The 27453-nt window shown below is 41.1% G+C and overlaps 2 protein-coding genes across 3 annotated transcripts; both read left to right on the top strand.

Moving 5' to 3' along the window:
- The first annotated feature begins 18 nt into the window (after positions 1-18).
- On the top strand, positions 19-10224 carry LOC132216557 (N-formyl peptide receptor 2-like). 2 transcript variants are annotated; one of them, XR_009448767.1, is made up of 3 exons: positions 19-48; positions 7263-8349; positions 8592-10224. XR_009448767.1 is itself a non-coding variant. In XM_059665829.1 (2 exons), the coding sequence occupies exon 2, from the start codon at positions 7274-7276 to the stop codon at positions 8276-8278; it is 1005 nt and encodes a 334-aa protein (XP_059521812.1). In that variant the 5' UTR covers positions 19-48; positions 7263-7273; the 3' UTR covers positions 8279-10224. The 2 variants fall into 2 exon arrangements, 1 of the variants encoding a protein (XP_059521812.1); XM_059665829.1 differs by having other exon boundaries at positions 7263-10224.
- A 7096-nt stretch (positions 10225-17320) lies between these two features.
- On the top strand, positions 17321-19102 carry FPR2 (formyl peptide receptor 2). Its single transcript, XM_059665470.1, has one exon. The coding sequence runs from the start codon at positions 17322-17324 to the stop codon at positions 18372-18374; it is 1053 nt and encodes a 350-aa protein (XP_059521453.1). The 5' UTR covers position 17321; the 3' UTR covers positions 18375-19102.
- The last annotated feature ends 8351 nt before the right edge of the window (positions 19103-27453 follow it).

Raw genomic sequence — 27453 nt, 5'->3', positions numbered from 1 at the left:
TCCACAGGAAGACAGGAACTGGCCACAGGAACAGGGTCTCAGCTGGTGGTAAGTCGGAAGCCTGATAATGTAAAAATTATTATTTGAATATCTACTCTGTGGCAGATACCTCCTGAGCTCTAGAGCTGGACTGTCCAATAAGAATCCACTTGCCACATATGATTATTGAGTTCTTCCTAGTCTGACCTGAGAGGTGTTGTAGTCAAAAATGAATTTCGTATATTCAAGACTTAGTACAAAAATGATACCATATATCTTAGTGGTAATTCCTATATCAGTTACATGTTCAAATCATATTTTTTGAAATGTTGGGTTAAATAAAAATACTATTAAGATTAATTAATGTAGCCCTGCCAGTGTGGCACATACCCAGGTTGCTGCTTGGTCCTCGCTGGGCGGCATGCAGGAAGCAGCTGATCAATGATTTCCCCTCTCCCCCTCTAAAAATCAATTAAAATAATTTAAAGGTAAAAAATGAAATTAATATATTACTGGAATTGATTTCTTTTACTTTGTAAAAAATTTGCAAGTCACATAAGTGGCTTGCATTTATGTTTTTATTGGACAGAGTGACTGTAGAAATACAGTACTGAAAAACCTTGGTAATCTTTGCAGCATATGTACTAATGTGGAGGGTGTTTAGAATAAAAATAAATAAATGGACAAATAAACAAGAACAGTACCTAGTGAGACAGACTGTACCTGGGGTAGCTGCTTTACATTGTAGGTCAGCTAGAACTTCTCTGAGAATATATTATCTAAGATAATAATATTCAGAAAGAACCACATGTGGGAAACTTGAAAGAAAGCATAGTAGGCAGAAGGAACAGGGGGTACAAAAGCCCTGGGACGGCAATGAGGTTGGCATGTTCAAGAAATCGAAGGAATTCAGTGTGGATCCATCACAGTGTGAGAGAGGACAGCAGGTGAGAGAGGACCGCAGATGTGTGAGGTCTGAGGGTTACCCAGGGAAGACCCACGAGTGCTTGGTGAGTTTGAGTTAGGAGTTTGGAAGCCATTGGAGGGTGTTGAGCAGAATCATGTCCTGCTATGATTTGTGTTTATAAAAGATCACTTGGCTTGTGTCTGGAGAATGGGGGGGGGGGGTGCAGCATCAGTGGTAAGAAGAAGCTATTTACAAAGTTAGTGCGAATACAGTCAGACAAGGACCAGGGACAAGGGTAATGGTGATAAAAATGATTCCAGGTGCCAACTCAGTTGCTTTGTAAATAGAATTGATTGACCTGGATTGGATGGTCAGAGAAAAGAAAATCAAGGATAAGTATTACATTTGGAAATTCAATTACTGAATATTTTGTTTCCAAATAGAAACAGAATATTGGGTGAGTAGCAGATATGAGAGGACGGAAGAACTAAGTTGGGTTTAGGCAATGTTATGTTTGGGGTGCCTATGGGAGTCCCATGGCGAGATGTCAAGTCAGTTGGTTACATATCAGGCGAGAACTCTGCGGAGAAGCCAAGGCTGATTACATAGATCAGAAGTTATGAGTATAATGTTATAAGCTATGAGACCGGATGACATCGCCTATGGAACAAGTAGAGAACAGAGGAGGCAGGAGCACCACAACATTTAGAGTTAAATTTAGAGGAGAAAGAGGCTTCAGGTCAAGACGGCGGCATAGATGAAAGTGGTGCTCGCCTCCTCTCACAGCCACATCAAAATTTACAACTAAGCCTTGGCCAATTTATCTCACTGGTTAGAGCATAGGCCTGTGGACCAAAGGGTCATGGGTTTGATTCCCGGTCAAGGGTACCTCTGTTGCAGGTTCACCAGCCCTGGTAGGGGTGGGTGTGGGAGGCAACCACTCCATGTGTCTCTCTCACATGGATGTTTCTCTCTCTCTCTGTCTCTCTCTCTCTCTCTCTCTCTCTCTCTCCCCATCTCTATCTGAAATAAAAAAAATATAAAAAAGAACAATAAAATGTCAATAAATGCATATCTCAACCATTGAATCTAAAAATCAAAATAAATGAACAAGAAATCCAATGAATAAAAGTAAATGAATAATTAGAACCAGAGGCATGGAAACATGGAACAGACTGAAAAATCTCAGAGAGAAGAAAGGTGGGCCTGGGAAAGATTAATCATAGAACTTACATGCCTATATGCACTATTTATGGACACAGACAATAGGGTGGTAAAGGCCTGGGGTGGGGTGGGAACCAGGTGGAGGGGGGAAGGAGAGGAAAAGGGGGAATATCCGTAATACTTTCAATAGTAAATGTTTTTTAAAAATTAGAGAAAAAGAAAGTAAATAATACTGAGCTGAAGTGGCCAACGGAGCTATAAAGACAACCAAAGTGTGTGCATCTTACCATCTAAAGGCATAAAAAATGTGTTTTAAGGAGGAGGAAGTGGTTTATGGGTCTCATGTCACTAAGATATCAGGATAAGACCCGAGAAGGCACACTGGGGTGGTGACATGGAGGCCATAGGCCTCCTTAAGGGGAGCACAGTCCGTGGTGTGCTCAGGACCTGAGTCAATTTGCGGAGAAAGGCTTAGGTGACAAGTGGAGACACTGCCTTTTAGCATTTGGCTGAATACTCTTCACTGTGAGAATTTTCTTGAGAGAATAGGGCTGAAGCCGGAAAGGAACTTAGGCCAAGGACAGTTTCTTTGTGAAGGGAGGGGCTATGATCATGTTTGTTTGATGGATTGGTCTAGTACTGTGGTCAGCAAACTGCAGCTCGCGAGCCACATGCGGCTCTCTGGTCCCTTGAGTGTGGCTCTTCCACAAAATACCACGTGTGGGCACGCATACGGTGCGATTGAAACTTCGTGGCCCATGCGCAGAAGTCAGCTTTCAGCCTGGGCGAGTCTGTTTTGAAGAAGTACTGTTGACAATTGGCTCTTTGACTAATGAGTTTGCTAACCATTGGTCTAGTAGAAAGAATATCTTGGAGAAGTTTTGGCAGATAAGTGATACTTATAAGTGATACAGATAGGAAATTCTTGGGAAGCTGGGACAGAGAGAGGGATCCAGAGCAAACATCAAGGGGGAATGAACGAGACCTCTTGATTCACTCACTAAGAGGTACAGACAGACTAGAGAGTGTGCTTGCAAGAAGGCTAAACAGTTCACAAACATTACCCTTTTCTCATTAAAATATTAGTCAAGGGCATCAGCTGAGAGCAGGAATGGGGAGGAGGTTAAGAAGTCTGAGGAGAAATCAGAATTTCAAAGCATGAAAATGCAAACATGATGAAGAAAGAGAGGAACATAACAAGGGACTGCTGAGTTTCCATGTGAAATTTGGTGGTGCCCCTTAACAATTCTGATCTTGGGCAGGTCACTTTCTCTGCCCAATGTATGATGATACTAATCCAAAAGCAAGGATGTTGTCATTGGAGTTGATAAACTGTACTGTGAATGACACCTTTTATGACTCACCGAATCGCAGCCATCATAATCCATCTGAGCACCATCCGTGGAACACAGGCTCTCCCCGACCCTGCAATGAGAGTGGGCCCATAATTTCACAACTTTGCCGCATTGACCTTTCCCTAACCATCATTGCCCAATCATCCTTCCTTGTTGTATCAACATTTTTAAACCAATAATTTAAGAGACTGTTGAGCTCATCATATCCTCTGAGGCCCTTGTAGGGTGTCGACTAGGTGGGTAGAGAGAACTGACCCTGTAGAGGAAGTATGGGGTGGGAGAAAGTTAAGAGGAAATTTCTGGTGGAACCCTGAGCTCAAATTCAGGCTCTACCTCTTCCTAACTGGGAGCTTTCAAAAAATTAATATAACCAGTTTAAATCTTCGCTTCCTGATCAGTACTATGGTTATACTAGTTATAACTACCATGATTCCATATTTTGAAAGTCACAGAGTATGCTAGTGCTTTACACATACTCACACATGCAATCATCAAGAGCTGTATAAGAGGACTTTTTTTTTTTAAATATATTTTATTGATTTTTTACAGAGAGGAAGGGAGAGAGATAGAGAGTCAGAAACATTGATGAGAGAGAAACATCGATCAGCTGCCTCCTGCACATCTCCTACTGGGGATGTGCCCGCAACCCAGGCACATGCCCTTGACCAGAATTGAACCCGGGACCTTTCAGTCCGCAGGCCGACGCTCTATCCACTTACCCAAACCGGTTCGGGCCATATAAGAGGACTTTTACTGAGGGTTAAAAGAGGAGCTCTTGGCACATACAAGATGTTCATATGCAGTTAATACGATAATTATGACCTTTGTTCTTGACCTGAACTTGAGCTTTCACAATGTATGGTCCAGGATTGTGTTCTAGGACACGGGACAGAGGCTGGTGAGCACCGAGAGTCCCCATGTGTTATAGACATTTGGTTCACCCTAAAAGATTTCTATGTCTATCCTCATCCAATCCTCACCTAAAAATTGGCTTAACCAGAAAATCACCCTATTCTGTAGAGGAGCAAACTGTAGTTCGATGAGATATCACTAACTAAACACTCATATTGGGCAAGATGTCAGAGAGGAGATTAGAATACAGATTGACATAACTCCAGTGACCAACACTACAGTATAATACTGATTCTCAACTAGAGGTGATTTTACCCCCTGGGGACATTGGACACTTAAAACTAGAAGGGGTTGCTACGAGGTTCTTGCAGAAGAAGACCAGAGAGGTGGATAAACATTCTACAATGTATAGGACAGTCTCCCAAAACAAAGAATTATACACCCAAATATCAATGTTGCCAAGATTAAGAAACCCTACCCTACGTAAAGCAATATCCCATAGACAACTGGGTAGAAGTGTTAAGTGAAGACAGGAACAAAAGAAAAATGAAAAAAAGGAAAAGAAAATGAAGCAAATTGTCATACTAGGGTATGGTCATCTCCAGGTAATATTGGGGGAGGAACCTTTAAAAGACGGTATTTACAGTGGCAAAGGCATTGGTTCTGGAATCAATTCAATCTGGTTTTCAAAGCTTGCTGTCTACACTGAGTAGCTGGGCTCATGACAGTGAACAACTGCTGAAACCCTTGGACCAAGATTTCCGCCTGGTGAAAAAGGGATCATAATGGATGTCTTGAATATTATTTATATATTTTTTTAAATTTATTTCAGAGAGGAAGGGAGAGAGAGAGAATCATTGATCAGCTGCTCTCGCACGCCCCCCACTGGGGATTGAGCCCACAACTCGGGCAAGTGCCCTGACTGGGACTCAAACTTCAACCTCCTGGTTTGTAGGTTGACACCCAACCAGTGGTGAGCCACGCTGGATGGGCTTGCAATATTATTACAAGTACTAAATGTACATCGGTGCTCAAAAATTGGTATGTCTCTGCAGGAGGCAAATTAGCCTAAGCTAAGATGATTCTCAATTTCTCAGGCCATACAAAATTGCTCTAGATCAGTGGTTCTCAACCTTCTGGCCCTATAAATACAGTACCTCATGTTGTGACCCCCAACCATAAAATTATTTTCATTGCTACTTCATAACTGTAATGTTGCTACTGTTATGAATCGTAATGTAAATATCTGATATACAGGATGGTCTTAGGCGACCCCTGTGAAAGGGTCGTTCAACCCCCAAAGGGCTGGTGAACCTACAGGTTGAGAACCGCTGCTCTAGATGTTATGCAATGAGATTAGAGGATGGGTTCATGAATGTGCATTTCTACAGCCACCCTGGATGTTTCTGATAAAACTCACAGACCACAGAATGAGGAACCTGGATAGGTGGAATAGGCAAGTCACACAGATATTGGGTTGAATCTGGAGGCAACAGTTACAGATGTGTCCTGGTCCAGAGGCAACTACTACTATATTTTTGTGGATTCCCATTCCTAAGAGCAAGCAAATGTATGCCAAAAGCTCCCCAAGATATCTTCCCCTCGTGTTATCGTACAGGATTTGGTCATGTTCCACTGCTAAAATACTCCTTTGCAAAGTAAAGCAAATTCCGGCTACCAGTGAGACTATCAGGGTTTGCCTCCAAAGATGGAGAGGAACATCTTCCCTGAAGAGTGAGAAACTACATATAATTGAGATATGGTCAGCAGAGAAGAATGTGGGAGCCCAACCGTGAGGCTCAGTTGGTTGAGCGTCATCCCATGCTCCAAGAGGTTGCTGGTGAGATTCCCACTCTGGGCACATGCCTGGATTATAGGCTCAATCCAGTGTAGGGGACGTGCAGGAGACGGCCAATAATGTTTCTCTCTCTCTCTCGTTCTCCCTTCCCCTCTCTCTCAAATCAATAAAAACATATTTTAAAAATATATCCTTGGGTGAGGATTAAAACAAAAATTTTTAAGAAAAAAATGAAGAAATGGATATTGGGTAGGAATCCAGCAATGAGTGTCACAGTAGTGTAGTAGAGGAAGAACTGGAAGTCAGATCAAGCTGAACTGAAGTCCTACCTCTACCACTTACTACCTAACTGACCTTCTAGGTCTCATAATTGCTCTGAATATCAATTTATTCTTATGAAAACTAGATATGACCATAATAGAGTTGTGTGTAAGTCAACTGGAGATAAATATATAAAACATGGCCATTTAATAGAATGCATGGTTTGTAAAACCCCAAAAATATTAACTAAATCTATTACTCTCATATTATCTATGCCATAGATACTAAAGCTATACCATGAGAGAAAATTCCTTGTTATCTCAAACAGAGAAGAGCTCCATGGAAAACAGAAGGGCCCAATTCACTAACCTCTTCCAGCAAAGACTCCTCAGAATGTCATGTTACAATATATGACCAGTAACTGTTCAAGTTGCCTTCAGCCATAAACTTAAACCACACCCTACAACTTTATAGACTAATCCATCAATAGGTCAAGGATTCTCACAGGGGAGGAACAGGAGCTGGGAGTCTGTGAGAACCTGGGGCTGGAAGAGGTTGCAGCATCTATGCGTTGAGTCATGGGTGGAAGAGTTGTGACCATACTCGCTCTGAGTGTAGTGCTTTCTCACTGTGCCCAAGATGCCTCCCATCGGTTTTATGTTGTTTATACACCCTCAGCTCAGGATTCTGCTGATGGACAGGAGCCTTATAACACTCTTAGTTAAGTGATCAGCCTAATAGGTGGAATGTATGTTAATCATTATGGGAATATGGAGAAGTGTCCTTTCCCAAAGGCACAGCCAAGAGTGTGTCCAATTTCAGTGACTAGCCACAAGGTTGAGGAGAGTGGGTTTAGAGAGGAAGCTCTAGTGGAAGTTGTTGGCCTGAACAGAAATGCTGTAAGATGGTGCACAGCTGACAAATTCTCATTCTTGAAATGTTTCAGGTGTGGGCAGGATGGAAACTGGCTATGCTGCTCTGCAGATCTTCATACTGGTGACGCATGGGATCATCAGTGTCCTCGGCATCGTGGGAAATGGGCTTGTGATCTGGGTGGCTGGATTCCGGATGGCACTCACAGTCACCACCTTGTGCTACCTGAACCTGGCTTTAGCCGACTTCTTCTTCAGCGCCACTCTGCCATTCTTCATGGTTATAAATACCATGAGAGGACAATGGCCTTATGGCTGGTTCCTATGCAAGTTATTTAACATTATCATAGATACAAACCTGTATGGAAGTATCTTCCTCATTGCTTTCATTGCTCTGGACCGCTGTATCTGTGTCCTGCATCCGGTCTGGGCCCAGAACCACCGCACTCTAAGTCTGGCTAAAAAAGTGATCATTGTACCCTGGATTCTTGCTCTACTCCTTAACTTGCCAGTTCTCATCTTCGTTACTACAGAAACGGATGAGAACGGGGACACACACTGTGGTTTCAACACTAACTTCTGGGGTAACATCACTGAAGAAGAGAAGTTGCAGAGGACCGTTACCTCAGTAGCAATCATAGGGATCAACCGGTTTGTCACTGGCTTCACTCTACCGATGTCCATCATCGCCATCTGCTATGGGCTCATTGCAGCCAAACTCCGAAACAAGAGCATGATGAAGTCCCGCCATCCCTTACGGGTCCTCATTGCTGTCGCAGCTTCCTTTTTCATTTGCTGTTTCCCCTATCAACTGTGTCTTCTTCTGGCCACAGTCTGTGTCACAGCAGTATCTGAAGAAAAGTACAACATCATTTTTCTCCTGACATCTCTAACAGGCATCCTGGCCTTTTGCAACAGCTGCCTCAACCCAGTGCTCTACGTCTTCCTGGGGAGAGACTTCCGAAAGAGACTGATCCACTCCCTGCCTGCCAGTCTGGAGAGGGCCCTGACTGAGGACTCAGCCCCAACCAGTGACACAACCACCAAATCGGCTTCACCCCCTACAGAGGCCCAATTACAGGAGATGTGAGGTGACTGGGGTCATTTATGAGTTTTGCCTGCTCCTGTCCTGCTACCTCTTCCAGCTTCACCTTACCTTAGGTCAGTGATAGTGAACCTTTTGAGCTCGGCGTGTCAACATTTTGAAAAACCCTAACTTAACTCTGGTGCCGTGTCACATATAGAAATTTTTTGATATTTGCAACCATAGTAAAACGAAGACTTATATTTTTGAGATTTATTTTATATATTTAAATGCCATTTAACAAAGAAAAATCAACTAAAAAAATGAGTTCGCGGTCACCTCTGACACGCGTGTCATAGGTTTGCCATCACTACCTTAGGTCATACTGAGCGTTAGGTAAAATTTCCCTGGCCAGGAGACTGTAGAAAGAGACTGAGGGCCCCATTATTACACTCAGAGTTTATTAAGGAAACATACATACAAGGCTCAGCTTGGGAGGTAACAAGATGACACGGATGTCCTCCCTGCCACAGGGCAGGTGATAAGGAGTTCATAGGACAGGGAAGATGGATGGGGGTGCTGGAGAATGACCCACCTCAGATAAGAAGAAAATGCCTTATATACTTGCCCAAAACACAGTGAGGGGCCGTCTGAGGAACCAGCATGCCGGGGGCTTGGCGAGGGGGTGGACTGTCTTTGAGGGACTTTCTGGAAAGCGATCTCTGCTCTGGCCTGAATCTAGCAGATCTGGCCAGACCGTCTGGCAGCGATCACATCAGTGAAAATAGCCTCTTCACCACAATGAACCACTCATCATGAAGATACTTTGGTGACCCCTGATTTGGGGGGAAGAAATGGACATCAGGGTATATTGCTTTTATTTTTGGTTATACCCTGGGGGTCATGGTAAAGAATACAGGGATAGTAAGAGGAAGATGAATGGGGAATCTGTAAAGCTTAGATGAGAGAGTGTATTAAGGGAAAAACTTTAGCATTTCATCATGAAGTAAGATGTTTCCTGTAGATTTGTTTTTACCTGTTTTTTCATCTGAAAACAAGTTTCTTATTCCTGCTTTACTAATGGATTGCTTCTTTTTTAAATCATGAATAAGTGCTGGACTATATCAAATGAATATTCAGCAGTTATTAAGATGATCATAGTATTATTATCATTTTACTTATACCATCACAAAGTATATTTTTTTTTAATGTTAAACTACCTTTGTATTCATAGAATAACCACAGTTGGTCATGATACATTTTGTATATTTCTAATTAATCTCACTAGATGGGTTTGGAATTTCTGCATTTATGATTATGTAAATATGGGACTGGTCTTTTACTTTCCTCTTATATCTATGTCAGGTTTTACATCAAAAGAAAAAGACCTGGGAAGTGATTCCTCCAATACTATTCTCTGGTGTTATATTTTTTATTAACGTTTAGAGAAATTCACCAGTGAAGCAAGTTGAGTCTTGGGCTTTCTTTTTTAGAAGACGTCTTAAGACTTAATTCCTTTAATAACTATCAGATATTCAGACCATCTATTTCCTCTTCTGTCTGTTTTGGTAATCCGTGACAGTCAAGGAATTTAGCCATATTTTCCAAATGGTCAAATTTATTGGTATGAAACATTATGAAAACTGTGTTACAGTACTTGGTAGGAGTATCTTTACATAATAAGAATGTAATCTATCTGAGGGCAGGGTTTGGCCTTTATTGTTCATGAATGGACCCCAAAACCAAATGTGTAAAATAGCACCTGACATGTGATAGACACTCAAGAAGGAGTTGTATAATTAATGACTCAATAAATAACAGCATCGTCCAGGTATCAACTGAGGACCTTTAACGTCTAATTAAATGAACTCTGAATTCATCATGAATGGGGGACTGTTTACTGAACTCTCACTGACATTCCCAAAATTTTTACAAATACTCAGGTGGTTTATCTTTTTATGAACACCTCAGATGTTAATTTTCTGTTTCTAATAAAGTACTCTGGCTAACTGTTGACTAGTGTCTTTGCTTTGAAATAAATCAATGTTACAGTAGTTCTCAGCCTTTTTTCTTGGTTTCTGCAACTAATCACTCACACATTGTCATCTAATGTGTAACAGAACATCCTGATGCGTTGGCCAAAGATAAACTCAAAATACAGATTCAAATGCAAAAAAATATTTGGTCTTTGTCCCTGGTCCTTGCCATCGGGCATCTAAACACTTGCAATTTCCTGAATGACATGTGTCTTTTTATCATGAGGAGTCTCTTTAGATCACACCAAATTTATGTTAATGAGGTCAGTGAGGGTCTCCCTAGGTAGCCTCAGTGGGCCCAACCATTAAAGCTTCCAAAATTTCAGATCAACACACTGACATCTGGAAACAGTAGTTGGGAAGACGCATGATATTAAGCTCCATAAAACTCTTGAACAATAAGAGTTGATGAGCTTCTGGGTTGCTGCACAAATTAAGGTATTGGAAGGGTGATGCCCCCAAGAGATCATGAAAACTCTGTGCACACACATCCCCCATACCTTGCTCGATGCATCTCGTTGATTTGGCTGTTCTGGAGTTGTAGTCTTAATAATGAATACAACATAATGTTGTGTTCATTATTTTTGTTTGTTGTATGCTTACTTATGCTAAACATAAGTAAATTCCTTCCTGAGTTCTGTGAGCCATTCTAGCAAATCATTGTACCTGAGGAGGGGACTGTGGGGACCCCTGATTTACAGCTGGTCAGTCTTAAGTACAATTGGCAACCTGGGACTCCCAAGTGGCACCTGAAGTGAGGTAGCCTTGTAGCACTGAGCCCTTTACCTTGTAGGATCTGGCCCTATTTCCAGACAGTGTCAGACTGAATTAGATTGTAGAACACCCAGGTCAGGTCCACAGAGAATTGGAGAATGTTTCAGTACAGAACAAACCCACACCTATGGTGTCGGAAGTGTTGTTTGAGTGTAGAAATAAGGTTTTTTGAAACCAATAACTGTGTTTTATTGCTTGCCTCCAATTCCTCTCACATCAGCAATTATTTCTTTCATTTCCTTGAATCTCTGAAAGAGAAAGGGCCTGAACACAAAACATCCTTGACCCTTGATATTTAAGAATAAGCTGACAACACATCCAGAGTGTTTTATGGAAATTGCAAGAAGCTCTGAGTTCCTGTCACATGACTGATTGAGCCCCATTGTCCTTCCCCCTTGTCCTTCAATAAAGCATCTGCTGAAGCCCTCCTCCCTGAGTTACTCCACAGGAAGACAGGAACTGGCCACAGGAACCGGTCACAGCTCCCGGTAAGTTCCAAGCCTGAGAATTTAAAAATTGTTATGAGAGAGTCCATTATGTGGCAGATACCTCCTGAGCTCTAGAGCTGGACTGTCCAATAAGAATCCACTTGCCACATAGGACTATTGAGTTCTTGCTAGTCTGACCTGAGATGAGTGTAGTAAAAAATGAATTTCATATATTCAAAGACTTAATATAAAAAAGGAAGAGAAAATGTCTCATTGAAAATTCTCAGATTGGTTATGCTCAAATGATAGTCTCTATGTGTTGAGTTAAAAATATATATTATTAAAATTTATTCTGTTTACTTTAACAAAATTGAAAGCCCCAGATGAGGCTCACAACCCTGGTTCTATTGGACAACATAAATATATGGATATAGCATTGAATGAAATATGCAATCCTGTGTACCATATGTACTAATGTACAGGGTATTTTGAATAAAAAACAAATGAATGGAAAAATAAACAAGGACAGTCCTGATGATATAGGCCATTCCTGGAAGAGCTGCTTTGCACTGCGCATCAGGCGGGACCTCTCTGAGAATATAATATCTAAGCTGAGATAGCAATATTCAGAAAGAGCCAGATGCGAGATGCTTGAATAGAAGGGCAAAGTAGGCAGAAGGACGAGAGGATGCAAAAGTCCTGATATGGCAATGAGCGCGGCATGTTCAAGAAATCAAAGGAATTCAGTGTGGATCCATAACACTGTCTGAGAGGATCGTAGGTATGTGAGGAATACACAGCCCAGATCCAGGAGAACTTGATAAGCGTGAGTTAGGAGTTTGGAAGCCATTGGAGGGCGTTGAGCAGAATAATGTCATGGTATGATCTGTGTTTATAAAAGATCACTTGGCTTTTATGCAGAGAGAGAATGGATTGGGTGTGGGGGCGCAGCATCGGAAGCAAGAACAAGGTATTTGGAAGGTTTGTGCACATCTGCAACCAGACAAGGTCTATGGGCAAAGTGAATGGTGATGAAAATTGTTCCAGTTACTTAGTAGACAGAATTGATTGACTTAGATGGGACGGTCATGGAAAGGGGATTCAAGGATGTGTCAGATTTACTGGTAGAGATTTAACAACTGAGTGCTTAAGTTCCAAATAAACACAGAATATTGAGAGGGACAGATTTGGGGGGATGGAAGAATTAAGAGTTTGATCTAGGCAATGTGAGGTTTGGAAGGAGAAAAAGCTAATAAATTGGCCCTACCCGGTTTGGCTCAGTGGAAAGAGCATTGGCCTGCAGACTGAAGGGTCCCGGGTTCGATTCCAATCAACAGCACATGCCTGGGTTGTGGGCTCGATCCCCAGTAGGGGGCGTGCAGGAGGCAGCCTATCAATGATTTTCTCTCATCATTGATGGTTCTATTTTTCTCTCCCCTCTCCCTTCCTCTTTGCAATCAATAAAAAATGTTAAAAAATAAAGCTAATAAATTGGTCTGCGATGAGGTGGTCTATAAAGACAACCAAGAGTTTGTTGTAGGTACATTTTATCATCTAAAGCAGCGATTCTCAACCTGTGGGTCGCGACCCCTGAAAATACATCCTGCATAGCAGATATTTACATTACGATTCATAACAGTACCAAATTACAGTTATGAAGTAGCAACGAAAATGATTTTATGGTTGGGGATCACCACAGCATGAGGAATTGTATTAAAGGGTCAAAGCATTAGGAAGGTTGAGAGCCACTGATTATTCTAAAGGCATATGGAAATGTGGTTTAAGAAGGAGGAAAGGATTTATGGCATCCTACATCACGGAGAAGTCAGGATAAGAACTGAGAAGGCACCACTGGAGCGGTGACATGGAGGCCATAGGCCTTCTTACGGGGAGCACAGTCTATGGCAGTGATGGCGAACCTTCTGAGCTCGGCGTGTCAGCATTTTGAAAAACCCTAACTTAACGCTGGAGCCGTGTCACATATAGAAATTTTTTGATATTTGCCACCATAGTAAAACAAAGACTTATATTTTTGAGATTTATTTTATATATTTAAATGCCATTTAACAAAGAAAAAATCAACCAAAAAAAAATGAGTTTGCGTGTCACCTCGGACACAAGTGTCTAGGTTTGCCATCACTGATCTATGTAGTGTTCAGGACCTAAGTCAGTTTTCAGAAGTTTAGGAGAAAAGCTGAGGTGACAAAATTCACTGAAAGAATTTTCTTGAGAGCACAGGGCTGAAGCCGGAAGGAACATGGGCCAAGGGCGGTTGCTTTGTGAAGGAAGGGGATATATGATCATGTTTGTGGCATAGAATGATTTAGTAGAAAGAAAATCTCGGGGATGTTTTGGCAGAAAAGAGTAGTGATACTGCTGCAGAGTAATTTTTGGAAAAGTTAGACAGAGAGAGGGATCCAGAGCAAACTTGAAGAGGGAATGAACAAGAACTCTTGATTTACTCACTGTATGAACTGGAATGAATAAGAACTCTATTCACTAAAACAGATGCGGGTAGATTACCGGGTTTGTTTGAAAGAAAGCTAAAAAGTTCATAAATAACTACTAGCATAGTCTCATTAAAATATGAGGCAAGGGCATCAGATGAGAGCGGGAATTGAGGAAACATTAAGAAGTTTTAGGAGGAAGCAGAACTGAAACAATTATTTCAAAGCATGAAAATGGGAACATGATGAAGAAACAGAGTAAACTAATAGGAAGCTTCTGAAATCTGTGGTCATAAATCCAGTTACCCTTAATAATTTAGACAATGGGCAGGTCACTTCCTCTGCCAGGACCATGGATGGATGGTATTTATCAGAAGAAAGGATGGCTTCACAGGAGTTAATAAACTGTACTGTGAAGGACACCTGTTATGAGTTACCAAATACCAGCCATCATAATCCATCCATGCACCATCTGTGGATCACAGGCTCTCCTCCACCCTTATTGAGTGGGCTCATAATTTCACAACTTTACCTCATTGACTTTTCCCCACCTGCCATTGCACAATCATCCTTCCCTGTTGTATCAGCATATTTTAAACCAATGTTTTAGACATTATTGAGCACATTCTAGCTCCTGAGTGAACTGTGAGGTGCTGAGTGGGTGGGTAGAAAGAAACTGACCCTGCTTAAGGAATATGAGGTGGGAGAAAGTTAAGAGCACATTTCTGGTGGAAGCCATCTGCCTGAGCTCAAAGTGGGCTCTACTTCTTTCTAAATGGAGTTTTTAAACAATTAATGTAACCAGGTTAAGCCTTCACTTCCTCATCGGTACAATGGTTATACTAATTATAGCCACTATGATTCCATATTTACAAAGTCGCAAAATATTCTTAGTGCTTTAAACATATTCATGCATGTAATCCTCAAAAGCCATGAGAGTTATGGTGAGAGTTAAAAGAGGAGCTCTTGGCTCGTGAAAATGTCAGAAGTAGTCATTACGGTTATTATGAGCATTGTCTTGACCTGAATTTGAGCTTCCACAATGTATAAACCAGGACTGAATCTCAGGACACAGAACAGAGGCTGGTGAGCACCAAGAGTTCCCGTATGTTAAAGGCAGTCGGTTCAGCCTAAAATATTTCCATGTCTATTCTCATCTAATCTTCACCTACAAACCACACTAACCACAAAATCACATCATTCTGTAAAGGAGGAAACAGACCTTCAAAGAAGATGTCAGAGAGGAGATTAGAATACAGATTGACTTAAGTCCTGAGCCCAGCACTACACTATAACACTGACTCTCAACTGGGGTGACTTTCCCCCAGGAGACATTTCACAGTGTCTGCAGAGACTTTTGGTTGTCACAACAGAGGATACTGCTAATGGCATCTATTTGATAATATGTAGTAATATCTAGAGGCCAGGGATGCTGCTAAACATCCTACAATGTACAAGACAGTCCCCCACAACAAAGAACTACCCGGTCCCAAATGTTAGTGTTGCCAAGGTTGAGAAACCCTGCACTACATTAAGCAATATCCCATAGAAGATTCGGTAAAAGTGATGAGTGAAGACGAAAGAAGGAAAGAAGAATGAACACGGAGGATTGAGGCAAATTGTCATGCTAGGTTATGGTCATCTCCAGGTAATCTTGGGAAGATCCTTAAAAGGCAGTATTTACAGAGGACAAGGCCGGGGCTCTGGAATTGGTTCAGCTGGTTTTCAAAGCTTGTTGTATACTGACTGGCTGGGCTCATGATGGTGAACGAACTGCTGAAACCCTTGGGCCACAGCTTCCCCTTGGTGAAGAGGGCTCAGAATGGATGGCATGCAATATTATTACAAGTATTAAACATACATAGGCACCCCCCAAATTGAGAGACATCTTCCCTGAAAAGTTTTCAAAATTGGGTTTGGTTAGCAAAGAAAAATCGGGGAACAGATGTTGGAAAAGAATCCAGCAATGTCTGTCACAGCTGTGTAGTGAAGGACTTGAAGACAGATCAGGCTGGATTCCAAGTCCTTCCTCTACCCCTTACCTGCTAAGTGACTTCTACACGTCTTCTAATTGCTCAGAATATCAATTTATTCTTTTTTTAATGTATATTTTTTATTGATTTTTTACAGAGAGGAAGGGAGAGGGATAGAGAGCTAGAAACATCCATGAGACAGAAACATCGATCAGCTGCCTCCTGCACACCCCCCACTGGGGATGTGCCTGCAACCAAGGTATATGCCCTTGACCAGAACCGAACCTGGGACCCTTGAGTCTGCAGGCTGATGCTCTAGCCACTGAGTCAAACCGGTTAGGGCCAATTTGTTCTTATGAAAACTGGAAACAATGGACATTATAGAGTTGATGAAGGTCAAACTAGATCCCTACATAGGTAAATAGATCACCACTAAATATAATACCTGGTCTCTAATAAAACCCCCACAAATATTAACTAAATCTATTAATCTCATATTCTTTATGTCACAAGACAATGAAGCTATACAGTGGGAGAAAATTCTTTGCATCCCAAATGGAGAAGAGCTGCATATCAAACAAACAATAAAAAACAGAGGGTTGAGCCCTAACTGGTTTGGCTCAGTGGTTGCAGGCACATCCCCAGTAGGGGGTGTGCAGGAGGCAGCTGATCAATGTTTCTCTATCATCGATGTTTCTAACTCTCTATCCCTCTCTCCCCCCCTCTCTGTGGAAAAATCAATAAAATATAAAAAAAAAACAACAACACAGAGGGTTGAATGTAGAGCAGGGCCCCCTTCTCTGACCTCTTCTAGCACAGAATACACAGGATGTAACATATTACTACATATCACCAGTAACTATCCAACATCCTCTTCGACTATAAACTCAAACCACACTCTAAGACTAACAACATATTCACCAATGCAATCCTCAAGAGCCATGTGAGGGGAGTTGTGGTGAGACGAACACCATAGAAGGTCAAGGTTTCTCACAGGAAGAGGAATGGAAGCTGAGAGTCTGTGAGAACCTGGGGCTGGAAGAGGTTGCAGAGCCTGCCAGCATCTATGCATTGAGTCATGGGTGGAAGAGTTGTGACCATACTCACGCTGAGTCTAGTGCTCCCTCACTGTGCCCAAGATGCCTCCCATTGATTTTCTGTTCTTTATACACCCTCAGCTCAGGATTCTGCTGAAGGACAGAAGCCTTGTAATACTCTTGATTAAGTAATTAACCTATAGGTGGAATGTATGTTAATAATTGTGGGAATATGGAGAACTATCCTTTCCCAAAGGAACAGCCAAGAGTCTGTCAAATTTATAGTGACTAGCTACAAGGTTCAGTAGAGTGCGTATCTTATTTGGAGAGGAAGCTATAGTGAAAGTTGATGTTGGCCTGATATTTTCACAGCTGATAAATTCCCATTGTTGAAATGTTTCAGGTGTGGGCAAGATGGAAGCCAACTTCTCCATCTCTCTGAATAGATCTGCTGAGATGCTCCATGAGTCTACTGGCTACACTGTTGTGCAGATTGTCTCATTGGTGATTCAAGGGATCGCCTTTGTTCTCGGCATCCTGGGCAATGGGCTTGTGATCTGGGTGGCTGGATTCCGGATGGCACGCACAGTCACCACCTTGTGTTACCTGAACTTGGCCTTAGCTGATTTCTCTTTCCTGGCCACTCTACCATTCCTCATGGTGTCAAGTATCATGAAAGAACAATGGCCTTTTGGCTGGTTCCTATGCAAGTTAATTTACATTGTAGTGGACATTAACTTGTTTGGAAGTGTCTTCCTCATTGCTTTCATTGCTCTGGATCGCTGTATTTGTGTCCTGCACCCAGTCTGGGCCCAGAACCACCGCACTGTAACTCTGGCTACAAAACTGATCATTGTACCCTGGATTCTTGCACTAGTTCTTACCTTGCAAATTTTCATCTTCCAGACTACAGTAAATATCAGTGGGAATGTGTACTGTACTTTCAACTTTGTATCGTGGGGTGACACCCCTCAAGAGCGGCTGAAGGTGGCCATCACCATGCTGACAGCTAGAGGGGTCATCCGGTTTGTCATTGGCTTCACTATGCCAATGTCCATCGTCGCTATCTGCTACGGGCTCATTGCTGTCAAGCTCTCTAAAAAAGGCATGCTTAATTCCAGCCGTTCCTTACGGGTTCTCACTGCTGTTGTGGCTTCCTTCTTTGTTTGTTGGTTCCCCTTTCAACTGGCTGCCCTTCTGCAGACAGTTTGGCTCAGAGAGATATTGTTCAGGAGTGAGTACAAAGTCCTTGTCATCCTGCTTAACCTAGTGACATCCTTCGCCTTCTTCAACAGCTGCCTCAACCCAATGCTCTATGTCTTCATTGGCCAAGACTTCCGAAAGACACTGATCCACTCTCTGCCTGCCAGCCTGGAGAGGGCCATGACCGAGGACTCAGCCCCAGCCAGTGATACAACAACCAAATCTGCTTCACCTCCTTCAGAGGCTGAGTTACAGGCAATGTGAGGAGGCAGGAGGACATTTTCAAGCTCTGCCTGTTCCTACCCTGATCCCGGTTCCAGCTTCGTATTACGTTGGGTCACAATGAGCCACTCATCATGACAACTACTATGGTGCCCTCAGAATGGTCGGAAGAAATGGACTTATGGGTATTATTTCTGTCATTGATGGCTTTGGCACCACAGCATATACCCTGCGGTTAGTGGAGGTGGTAAAGAGTACAAGGGTAGAGAAGAGAAAGAGTGATGGAGAATCTATGAAGCTTAGATGAGAGAGTATATTAAAGGGACAACTTTGGTACTTCACCGTCTAGTAAGATGTTTGCTATGGCTGTTTTGTAAGCATTTCTTATCAGACTACAGAATTCTTTTTCTATACCCAGCTTATAAGAGTGAATGCTTTTTAAATCATGAATCTCTACTGCATTGTATCAAATGCATTTCTGAATATGTTAAGATGATCATATTATTTTTTCCTTTCATTTACATCATAAATTATATTTTTTTATTATATTCTTATTGATTTCAGAGAGGAACAGAGAGAGAGAGGTAGAAAGATCAATGATAAGAGAGAATCATTGACTGGGAATTGAGCCTGCACCCCAGGCATGTGGTCTGACTAGGAATCAAACCATAACCTCCTGGCTCATAGGTTGATGCTCAACCACTGAGCTACACTGCCTCAGCGATTATAATCATTTCTGAATGTTAAAGTAGCCTTGTATTCCTAGAATAAGCTAGACCTGCTCATGATGTATTTTATATATTTCTAATAAATCTTACTTGACTGGTTTGGAATTCTGCATTCATGTTTATGTGAAGATTGGTCTGTTCTTTTGCTTTCCTCTAATACCTGTGTCAGGTTTTACACCAACTTATACTGGCCTCCTGGAAAGAGCTGGGAAGTGATTCCCTGGTTCTTTTCTCTGGTGTTATATCTTTATAAATGTTTAGAGAAATTTACCAGTGAAGCCATTTGGGTTTGGGGTTGTTTTTATGAGAAGGGTTTAATAACAGGCTCTATTACTTGAGTAGTGGTTAGAATCTCCAGATTTTTCTATTCCTGTCAGTTTTAATCAACTCTGACTTTCAAAAAATTTAGCATTTCATACAAACTATCAAATGTATTGGCATGAAACAGTATAACTATTTACAGTAATGGTATGGCCTCCTTTACATATGACAATATAAGCTCTCTGAGGGCAGGGATCTGGTCTGTACTGTTCTCTAATGAATCATGATAACCAATGTGCAAAATAGTATCTGATATGTGACAGATACTTAATATGTAGTTATTGAATTAATGAAACAATAAACAGTATCATGCAAGTGTCAAGTGAGAATCTTTGATGTCCAATTAAAATTATCTCTACACTCATGTCATGAATTGAGCCATGTCCAGTGAACTCTTATCCCCATGCCCACTATTTTACAAATCCTCATTCTGTTTAAATTTTTATGACCACCTCAGATTTTGACTTTCTATTTCAAGTAAAGTACTCTGGCTGTTGACTGATGACTGTGTTTTGAAATAAAATCAATCCATAATGGTACTCGATCTCTTTTCTTGCTTTCTTCAAATAATCACTCACAAATTGCCCTTTATTGTATAAAACGTTTTTCTAACTTATTGGCAAAAAAAAGTATACATATACTAGAGGCCCGGTGCATAAAATTCATGCACTGGAGGGGGGTGTCCCTCAGACCAGCCTGCCCCCTCTCACAGTCCAGGAGACCTCAGGGGCAGGAGGCAACCTGGTGATCAGGGGAAGGCAACGCCCCATCATATCTCCGCTGCTGCCACTGCTGGCACAAGGCCACATGCCCAGGTTGAGGGCTCGATTCCCAGTAGGGGGTATGCAGGTGGCAGCCAATTGATGATTCTCTCATCACTGATGTTTCTATTTCTCTCTCCCTCTCCCTTCCTCCCTGAAATCAATGAAAATATACATTTTTAAATTAAAAAAAACCCTACATCTATACAAATGAATCTTAGATATCATCTTGAGAAAACAAGACACAACAGCATATACATAGCATAATTCCATTTATATTTTTTAAAAGTTACACTATACAGGTTAGGGATATGTCACTATGTAGTAAAATTATAAAGGAAAAGTGATGAATTGGTCACCACAATAGTCAAGATAGTGGTTACAAGTGGAAGGAAGGAGGAAAAGTGATTAGGAAAAGCAGGTTGTGGCTGATGGCTTGTGGAGTACTGATGTCTTGACTTGTTGGTGGTACATGGTTGTTTCTTTTACAAAAATGTATTGATCTTCATGTTTATCTTTTATCCATTTTTCCCCTTGGGTTTGTTCTAGTCCACATTTTTTTTAAAAAATAGTTCCATCAAAATTAGCTCGTTTTTTCTTAATAGCAGGAGAGCTTCATAGCTTCTGGATTCAGGCTGCTTGAGGCAGGAAACCCATTCATATCAACACTGCAATTCTCTACATTTGCACTTAATAGGACAGGGAGCAGACCGGTCAAAGGCAGCCTTAGCAAACAATCCTGGCTGACTGGCTTCAGTATGTCCAGGGCTAATGAAAACAAACTTATCAGAAACCAGCACCACCTTGTGGCTGAAACGCAAAACAAGGAAATGGAGGTATTGCCTCAGCCTCAGCTTCATGACCTCACTGGGAGAGAACCTCTAGGAATGCTTCATTAATTTCCCTGTGAGCCACCCTAGAGTGATTTCTATGCGCCTCCGAACAGCGGTTCTCAACCTGGGGGTCGCGACCCCTTTGGTGGTCGAACGACCCTTTCACTGGGGCTGCCTAAGACCATTGGAAAACACATATATAATTACATACTGTTTTTGTGATTAATCACTATGCTTTAATTATGTTCAATTTGTAACAATGAAATTGGGGGTCACCACAACATGAGGAACTGTATTAAAGGGTCACGGCATTAGGAAGGTTGAGAACCACTGGAATAGAAGCTTTGTACTTTTTAAATCCAGGAAGTCCCCTTCAGCTGAGAACATACAGGAAGAGTCTGGTGATCTCTCCTGTTATCTCATCCCACCCTAAGAATTACCACTGCTACTAGATAAAGAAAATCCGAGTAAAGTGTAAATGTTTCCTAATTTGGAGACACTGAGGATTGAACAACGATATTTTTTCTCACATTCCCATCTCAGGCCTCACCCAGCTCCAAACACCATCTAGGTACCTGTTTCCCACATGTTGATCTACAACTAATACTCCAGCAGGATTGCTTGGGGAGTATTTTTAAATGTGGGTTAGGTTCGCCAATGATACATCTGATAAGGGGTAAATATCCAAAAAAATATAAAGAACTTGCCGAAACCGGTTTGGCTCAGTGGATAGAGCATCAGGCTGCGGACTGAAAGGTCCCAGGTTCGATTCCGGTCAAGGGCATGTACCTGGGTTACGGGCACATCCCCAGTAGGAGATGTGCAGGAGGCAGCTGATCGATGTTTCTCTTTCATCGATGTTTCTAACTCTCTATCTCTCTCCCTTCCTCTCTGTAAAAAATCATTAAAATATATTCTAAAAATATATGTACAGAACTTATAGACAGAACCTAGAGACAGAACCTAGCGAGAGAACCTGGCTGAAGAACCTAGAGACAGAACCTGGCTACAGAACCTGGATAGAACATGGCAAGAGAACCTGACTAGAACCTGGTGACTGAACCTGCCTAGAGAACCTGGACAGAACCTGGCTGGAGAACCGGGAGAACCTGGCTGGAGAACCTAGCAAGAGAACATGGACACAGAACCTGGCTGGAGATTCTAGCCAGAACTTGGCTGGAGATCCTAACCAGAACTTGGCTAGAGATCCTGGCTAGGCTGCTGATCAACTGAACGCTGCCTCTGAGTCTTTCCCTCCATCCACACCTTTGGGGACCCCTGGACCTGCTGGGGTTGGACCCCAGCAGAAAACCTTATCTACTTGTCTGTCCAATTGGACAATGTCCCCCGGCTTCACCAGGACAAATTATCCCACCTTATTCCTCATCACGTCTTCTCCCAAACACAACGAAATTTATTTTCTTTCTTTTCCTCTTTTTTGTTCCTTTCCACTCTGAATTCAAATTTGATTAAGCATTTTCATAAAAAAAAACAAAAACAGAACTTATAAAACTCAACACCAAAAAACATTCAAACAATTCAATTAAAAAATGAGTAAAAAACATACAAAGAAGCCAATTAAAAAATAGACACTTCAGAGGACGTACTGATGGCCAATAGACATATGAAAATACTAGCGGCCCAGCGCACACGAAATCGTGCGTGGTTAGCGTCCCTAGGCCTAACCTGGCCTCCGTCGCATGGCCTCTGCCGCCCTGCGACGCTATGTAAAGTTCCCTGCCCAGGCACGCTCCGTGATGCTCTGCTCCAGGGGCCTATCCGCATCCTCCAACTGCTTGCTTCGCGAAACTCACTGCTGCCCAGGTTACTGCTCCGCTAAGCTCAAGGCCTGCCACCACCTCTCAACAGTCCCCAGTCTCGCCCCGCCCCCAGTCCTCTCTCATGGTGAGCGGCTCCTGGGATGGGGTATGAGGGACTGGGGTGGGGACCGAGAGATGTTCCAAGCACTTCATGGTGACTGGTCCATGGTGACTGGTCGCCCGTTCGGTCATGACAGCACCTAGCTCTTTATATACATTTGGAGGCTCAACATCACTAATCATCCGAGAAATATAAATTAAAACTACAATGAGGTATCACCTCACACCTGTCAGAATAGCTACTATCAATAAATCAACAAACAACAAATGCTGGCGAGGATGTGGAGAAAAGGGAACCCTCGTGCACTGCTGGTGGGAATGCAGACTGGTGCAGCCAATGTGGAAAACAGTATGGAATTTCCTCAAAAATTTAAAAATGGAATTGCCTTTTGACCTAGTGATCCCACTTCTTGGTATATATCCTAAGAATCTCAAAACACCAATCAGAAAGTATGAAATTTTTTGTGGAAAGTATATAAACTAAAAAAAAAAATCACATGAATTTCTTTGTTGAATACGTGTATACAAAATTATACAAAACTTTCAGCATAACAACAGACCCCACAGACATACAAATGATTGTTAAAAAATACTATGAACAACTCTACTCCAACAAACTAGACAACCTGGAGGAAATGGACATATTCCTAGAGAAATACAACCTTCCAAAACTCAATCAGGAAGAATCTACAAATCTCAATAGGCCAGTAACTATGGAAGAAATTGAAGCAGTCATCAAAAAGCTTCCAGCAAACAAAAGCCCAGGACCAGACGGCTTCACAGGGGAGTTTTACCAAACATTCAAGGAAGAACTAAAACCTATCCTCCTCAGACTATTCCAAAAAATTCAAGAACAAGGAACACTTCCAAGCTCATTCTTTGAAGCCAGCATCATCCTCATACCAAAACCAGATAAAGACAACACAATGAAAGAGAATTACAGGCCAATATCCCTTATGAACATAGATGCCAAAATCCTCAACAAAATCTTAGCAAATCGGATCCAGCAGTACATCAGAAAGATCATACACCATGACCAAGTAGGATTTCTCCCAGGGATGCAAGGATGGTACAATATCCGCAAATCAATAAACGTGATACATCACATGAACAAATTGAGAGAAAAAAAACACACAAAACTTTCAGCATAGTTTTGACATCTGGAGCCAAGCCAATGTTTTGCACACAAAAAAAATAAATATAAACAAGCATGGGTAGAAAATTTCTAAAATAGAATATAAAAAGAAAATAACTACTTTAACTATATATTATTCATAACCACACCAAAGTGATTTTGGAAGATGTCAAAGTAACTTTTCAACACTGTATTTTAACTCTGCACCCAACACTTGGGACAAAAAATAACTATAAATGAAAATTAACTCTAGTGAGTAAGTTTTTCACAAAGTATGGATTAGCTACTCTAAAATTCCTTTCTGTGTATTCTAGGGACTGAGGAAATAAGTAAATATTTTTAGAATAATGAGAGAAAGATCTTGACACTGTTGGAGAATAGAGGAACAACATAGAGAGGGGGAAGACTAGGATGAGTCCAACATGTTGGATTTAAATGAGAATTATCAGTGTGATTCATGGTTATATACATACACGGAGATATATAGGAGTGTGATTCCTAGTTCTCTCCACTGAGCCTAAAAAGCAATGACCTCAGTAGCAAGGGGGATATCTAGCACCCTGAACGTTGTTTCTAAATACAATTCTGCATCTTAAAAACCTAGGACACCTTGGAGAAATCATTGATTCCAGCACTGGGGCAAGGAAAATAAAGGCGCCTGGACCAAAATAAAGTACTCACAAAATGGTTGGAACATGTCAAAAATACACAGAAGTTGTCCTGGCCAGTGTTTCTCAATGGTCAGAGCATCCCGGTGGGTGCGGGAGGCAACCAATTGATGCTTCTCTCTCTCTTCTCTCTCCTCTCCCTTCCACTCTAAAAATCAATGGAAAAATATCTTCAGGTAAGGATTAAAAAAATACACAGAAGCCAAGTTGATAGGACTTGCATTGGCCAAATATTGAGGAAATATGAGCTCAAAACAATGACAGCAAAGATGATGAAGCAGTGAATAAAATAACTTTTGAATCCATAGTGACATTTAAAAAAATAAACAAATAAATGGAGGAAAGAGGTGGGAAAGAATTCACCGTATAGGTGCGGAGATATTTCACTGCACACAAAAGCCCACGATCAGCTGCAGAAGTCGCGATCTGTAAGCAGGGTGGGAACGTTTCCTTAGCCAGGCTAATGGGGCAGAATTTGGCTTAAAAAGTAAGAAACTTGCCGAAACCGGTTTGGCTCTGTGGATAGAGCGTCGGCCCTCGGACAGAAAGGTCCTAGGTTCGATTCCGGTCAAGGGCATGTACCTGGGTTGCGGGCACATCCCCAGTGGGAGATGTGCAGGAGGCAGCTGATCGATGTTTCTAACTCTCTATCTCTCTCCCTTCCTCTCTGTAAAAAATCAATAAAATATATTTTAAAAAAAAAAGTAAGAAACTTTATTGTAGATTTTTGATTTGCATGCTTAAGGAATTAAAGTTTCAGAAGGTAATCTCTTACAGTTTTTGCATGTTATTATAGAACATAACTCTTGGTTTCCTGAAGAAGGTACATATTAGGTCTTGAATGGTGGTAAAGAGTGGGTCAAAATTTGAAAAAAGCTCAGCAGCAGGGGAAAAACTTGCCTCCAACCAAACTGTTTCTCCTTGTGGAACACGATATCTCATTTGCCAAAGACTTTTAAAGAGACTAAGGAGGATAAACCTGGATGAATGCTCAAATATCTTATGAAATGTTAGCAGGACTGAGACAGTATAATGATGTGCAAAATCAGCTAAATTAATGTGCAGGAAGCTTATAAGCAAATTAGACTTTGTGGTCAAGCTTTTCAGTGATAATGTGTTGATGATAAAGGGCCAGTCACTCTTCTCCCTGCAGAAGCGGAAAAGCCAGAGAAGCCTGTGAGGGCAACAGAAACCTTATCTCTAAAGAAAAAAGTGGCGCTTTTAAATCCCCTGCCCCTGCCTTCTCACCAGAAACATAGTTTTCCAAAGCCTTTGGTAACTTAAGACTTTAGAACATTGCTGAATTAAATAATAAAAATTATTAAATATCTGGATATTTTAAAATGACAAAAATACTGAAATATTAACCTGAGTTTACCTCATTTAAAAAAAAATCTAGAGGATAGAATTTAATCTGTTAATTGAATATGGCTTGTATTTTATTGGTAATACATCCTTAAAATATAAATGTTTTACTAATCTGAGAAATGCTGAGTATTTAACTTGCCACCTGAAATTTGAAGCTTCTTAGAATTCAAATTAAATTGGGAGAAATTATATAGTTGTAATAACAAAATGCCTAAAGTATAGAAATTTTGAGAAAATAATTTTTGTGTTTTCTCTGAAATAATTAGGAATTCAAAATATGTTGCTCATTGGTCTAATTAAAAAGGAGGATTAATTCTATAATCCCAACTAAATTTTTAATACAAAAAACAGTTTAAATGTCATTAATATCTTTTAATAATTATAAAAAGTATATAATCTTTAAATATATATTTGATGGTATTTCCAGGTTAAATTTCAAGGCTATAACCGAGGGATGATTCTTGGAGAACTCCAAGGGCCTGGAGTCATCCAAAAAGGAATTTGTTCTCTCGTCTGAAAGGAAATATTTTAAATGTAGCCAACCTAATATACTTGAAATTGCATGGAAAGCTTTAATTAAATAAAAATTAAAACTATATTTTACTTATATACATATATTTTAAATGTTATAAGGGTTCTGGACTCTAAGGAGGGCAAAATAAAGTAGCGAAATATTTCTTAAAATCCAACAGCAGAAATTTAAGACGGAATTCTAACTGCAGAAGCCTCTAACGGCCTGCGTTTTGGGTAGGCTGGAGGTAGGGTAGCGTTTGTGCCTTATGAATCAGACATATAAGTTTACTAAATTTACTTGCTTTGCTTTTGTAAATAAAGATATCTACTTTAATTACTTTATAAATTAGCTTTTTAAATTATAATCAAGGTTTCATATAACTATGTGAATAGCCACGTCGCAGTAAATGAGGGTGCCTGAGACGGGAAGCCAGATTGTCCGGGCTGGACACCCAGGTCTGCCCTTGAAAAGTTCTGCAACTGGTAGAGTCATTCAACCCAGAGGTCAGCAAAATGTGTTCTGTAAAAAGCCAGATAGTAAATATTTTACATTTTACAGGCCCTAGGGCAGTGATGGCGAACCTTTTGAGCTCGGCGTGCCAGCATTTTGAAAAACCCTAACCTAACTCTGGTGTCGTGTCACATATAGAAATTTTTTTATCTTTGCAACCATAGTAAAACAAAGACTTATATTTTTGATATTTATTTTATATATTTAAATGCCATTTAACAAAGAAAAATCAACCAAAATAATGAGTTCACGTGTCATAGGTTCGCCATCACTGCCCTAGGGTCTCCATCACAACTCCTTAGCTCAGCTGTTATAGCATGAACATAGCCATAGGCAATATGTAAATGATGAGCATGGCTGTGTGCCAATAAAACTTTATTTAAGGGCACTGAAGTTTGGATTT

This window comes from Myotis daubentonii, chromosome 15 (genome assembly GCF_963259705.1).
Source record: "Myotis daubentonii chromosome 15, mMyoDau2.1, whole genome shotgun sequence".
In the NCBI taxonomy this organism is placed as follows: domain Eukaryota; kingdom Metazoa; phylum Chordata; class Mammalia; order Chiroptera; family Vespertilionidae; genus Myotis; species Myotis daubentonii.
This window is presented reverse-complemented; position numbering and strand designations above follow the sequence as displayed.

Excerpts from the sequence above, each read along its gene's own strand:
- LOC132216557 (XM_059665829.1), top strand. The coding sequence starts at position 7,274 with ATGGAAACTGGCTATGCTGCTCTGCAGATCTTCATACTGGTGACGCAT.
- FPR2 (XM_059665470.1), top strand. The coding sequence starts at position 17,322 with ATGGAAGCCAACTTCTCCATCTCTCTGAATAGATCTGCTGAGATGCTC.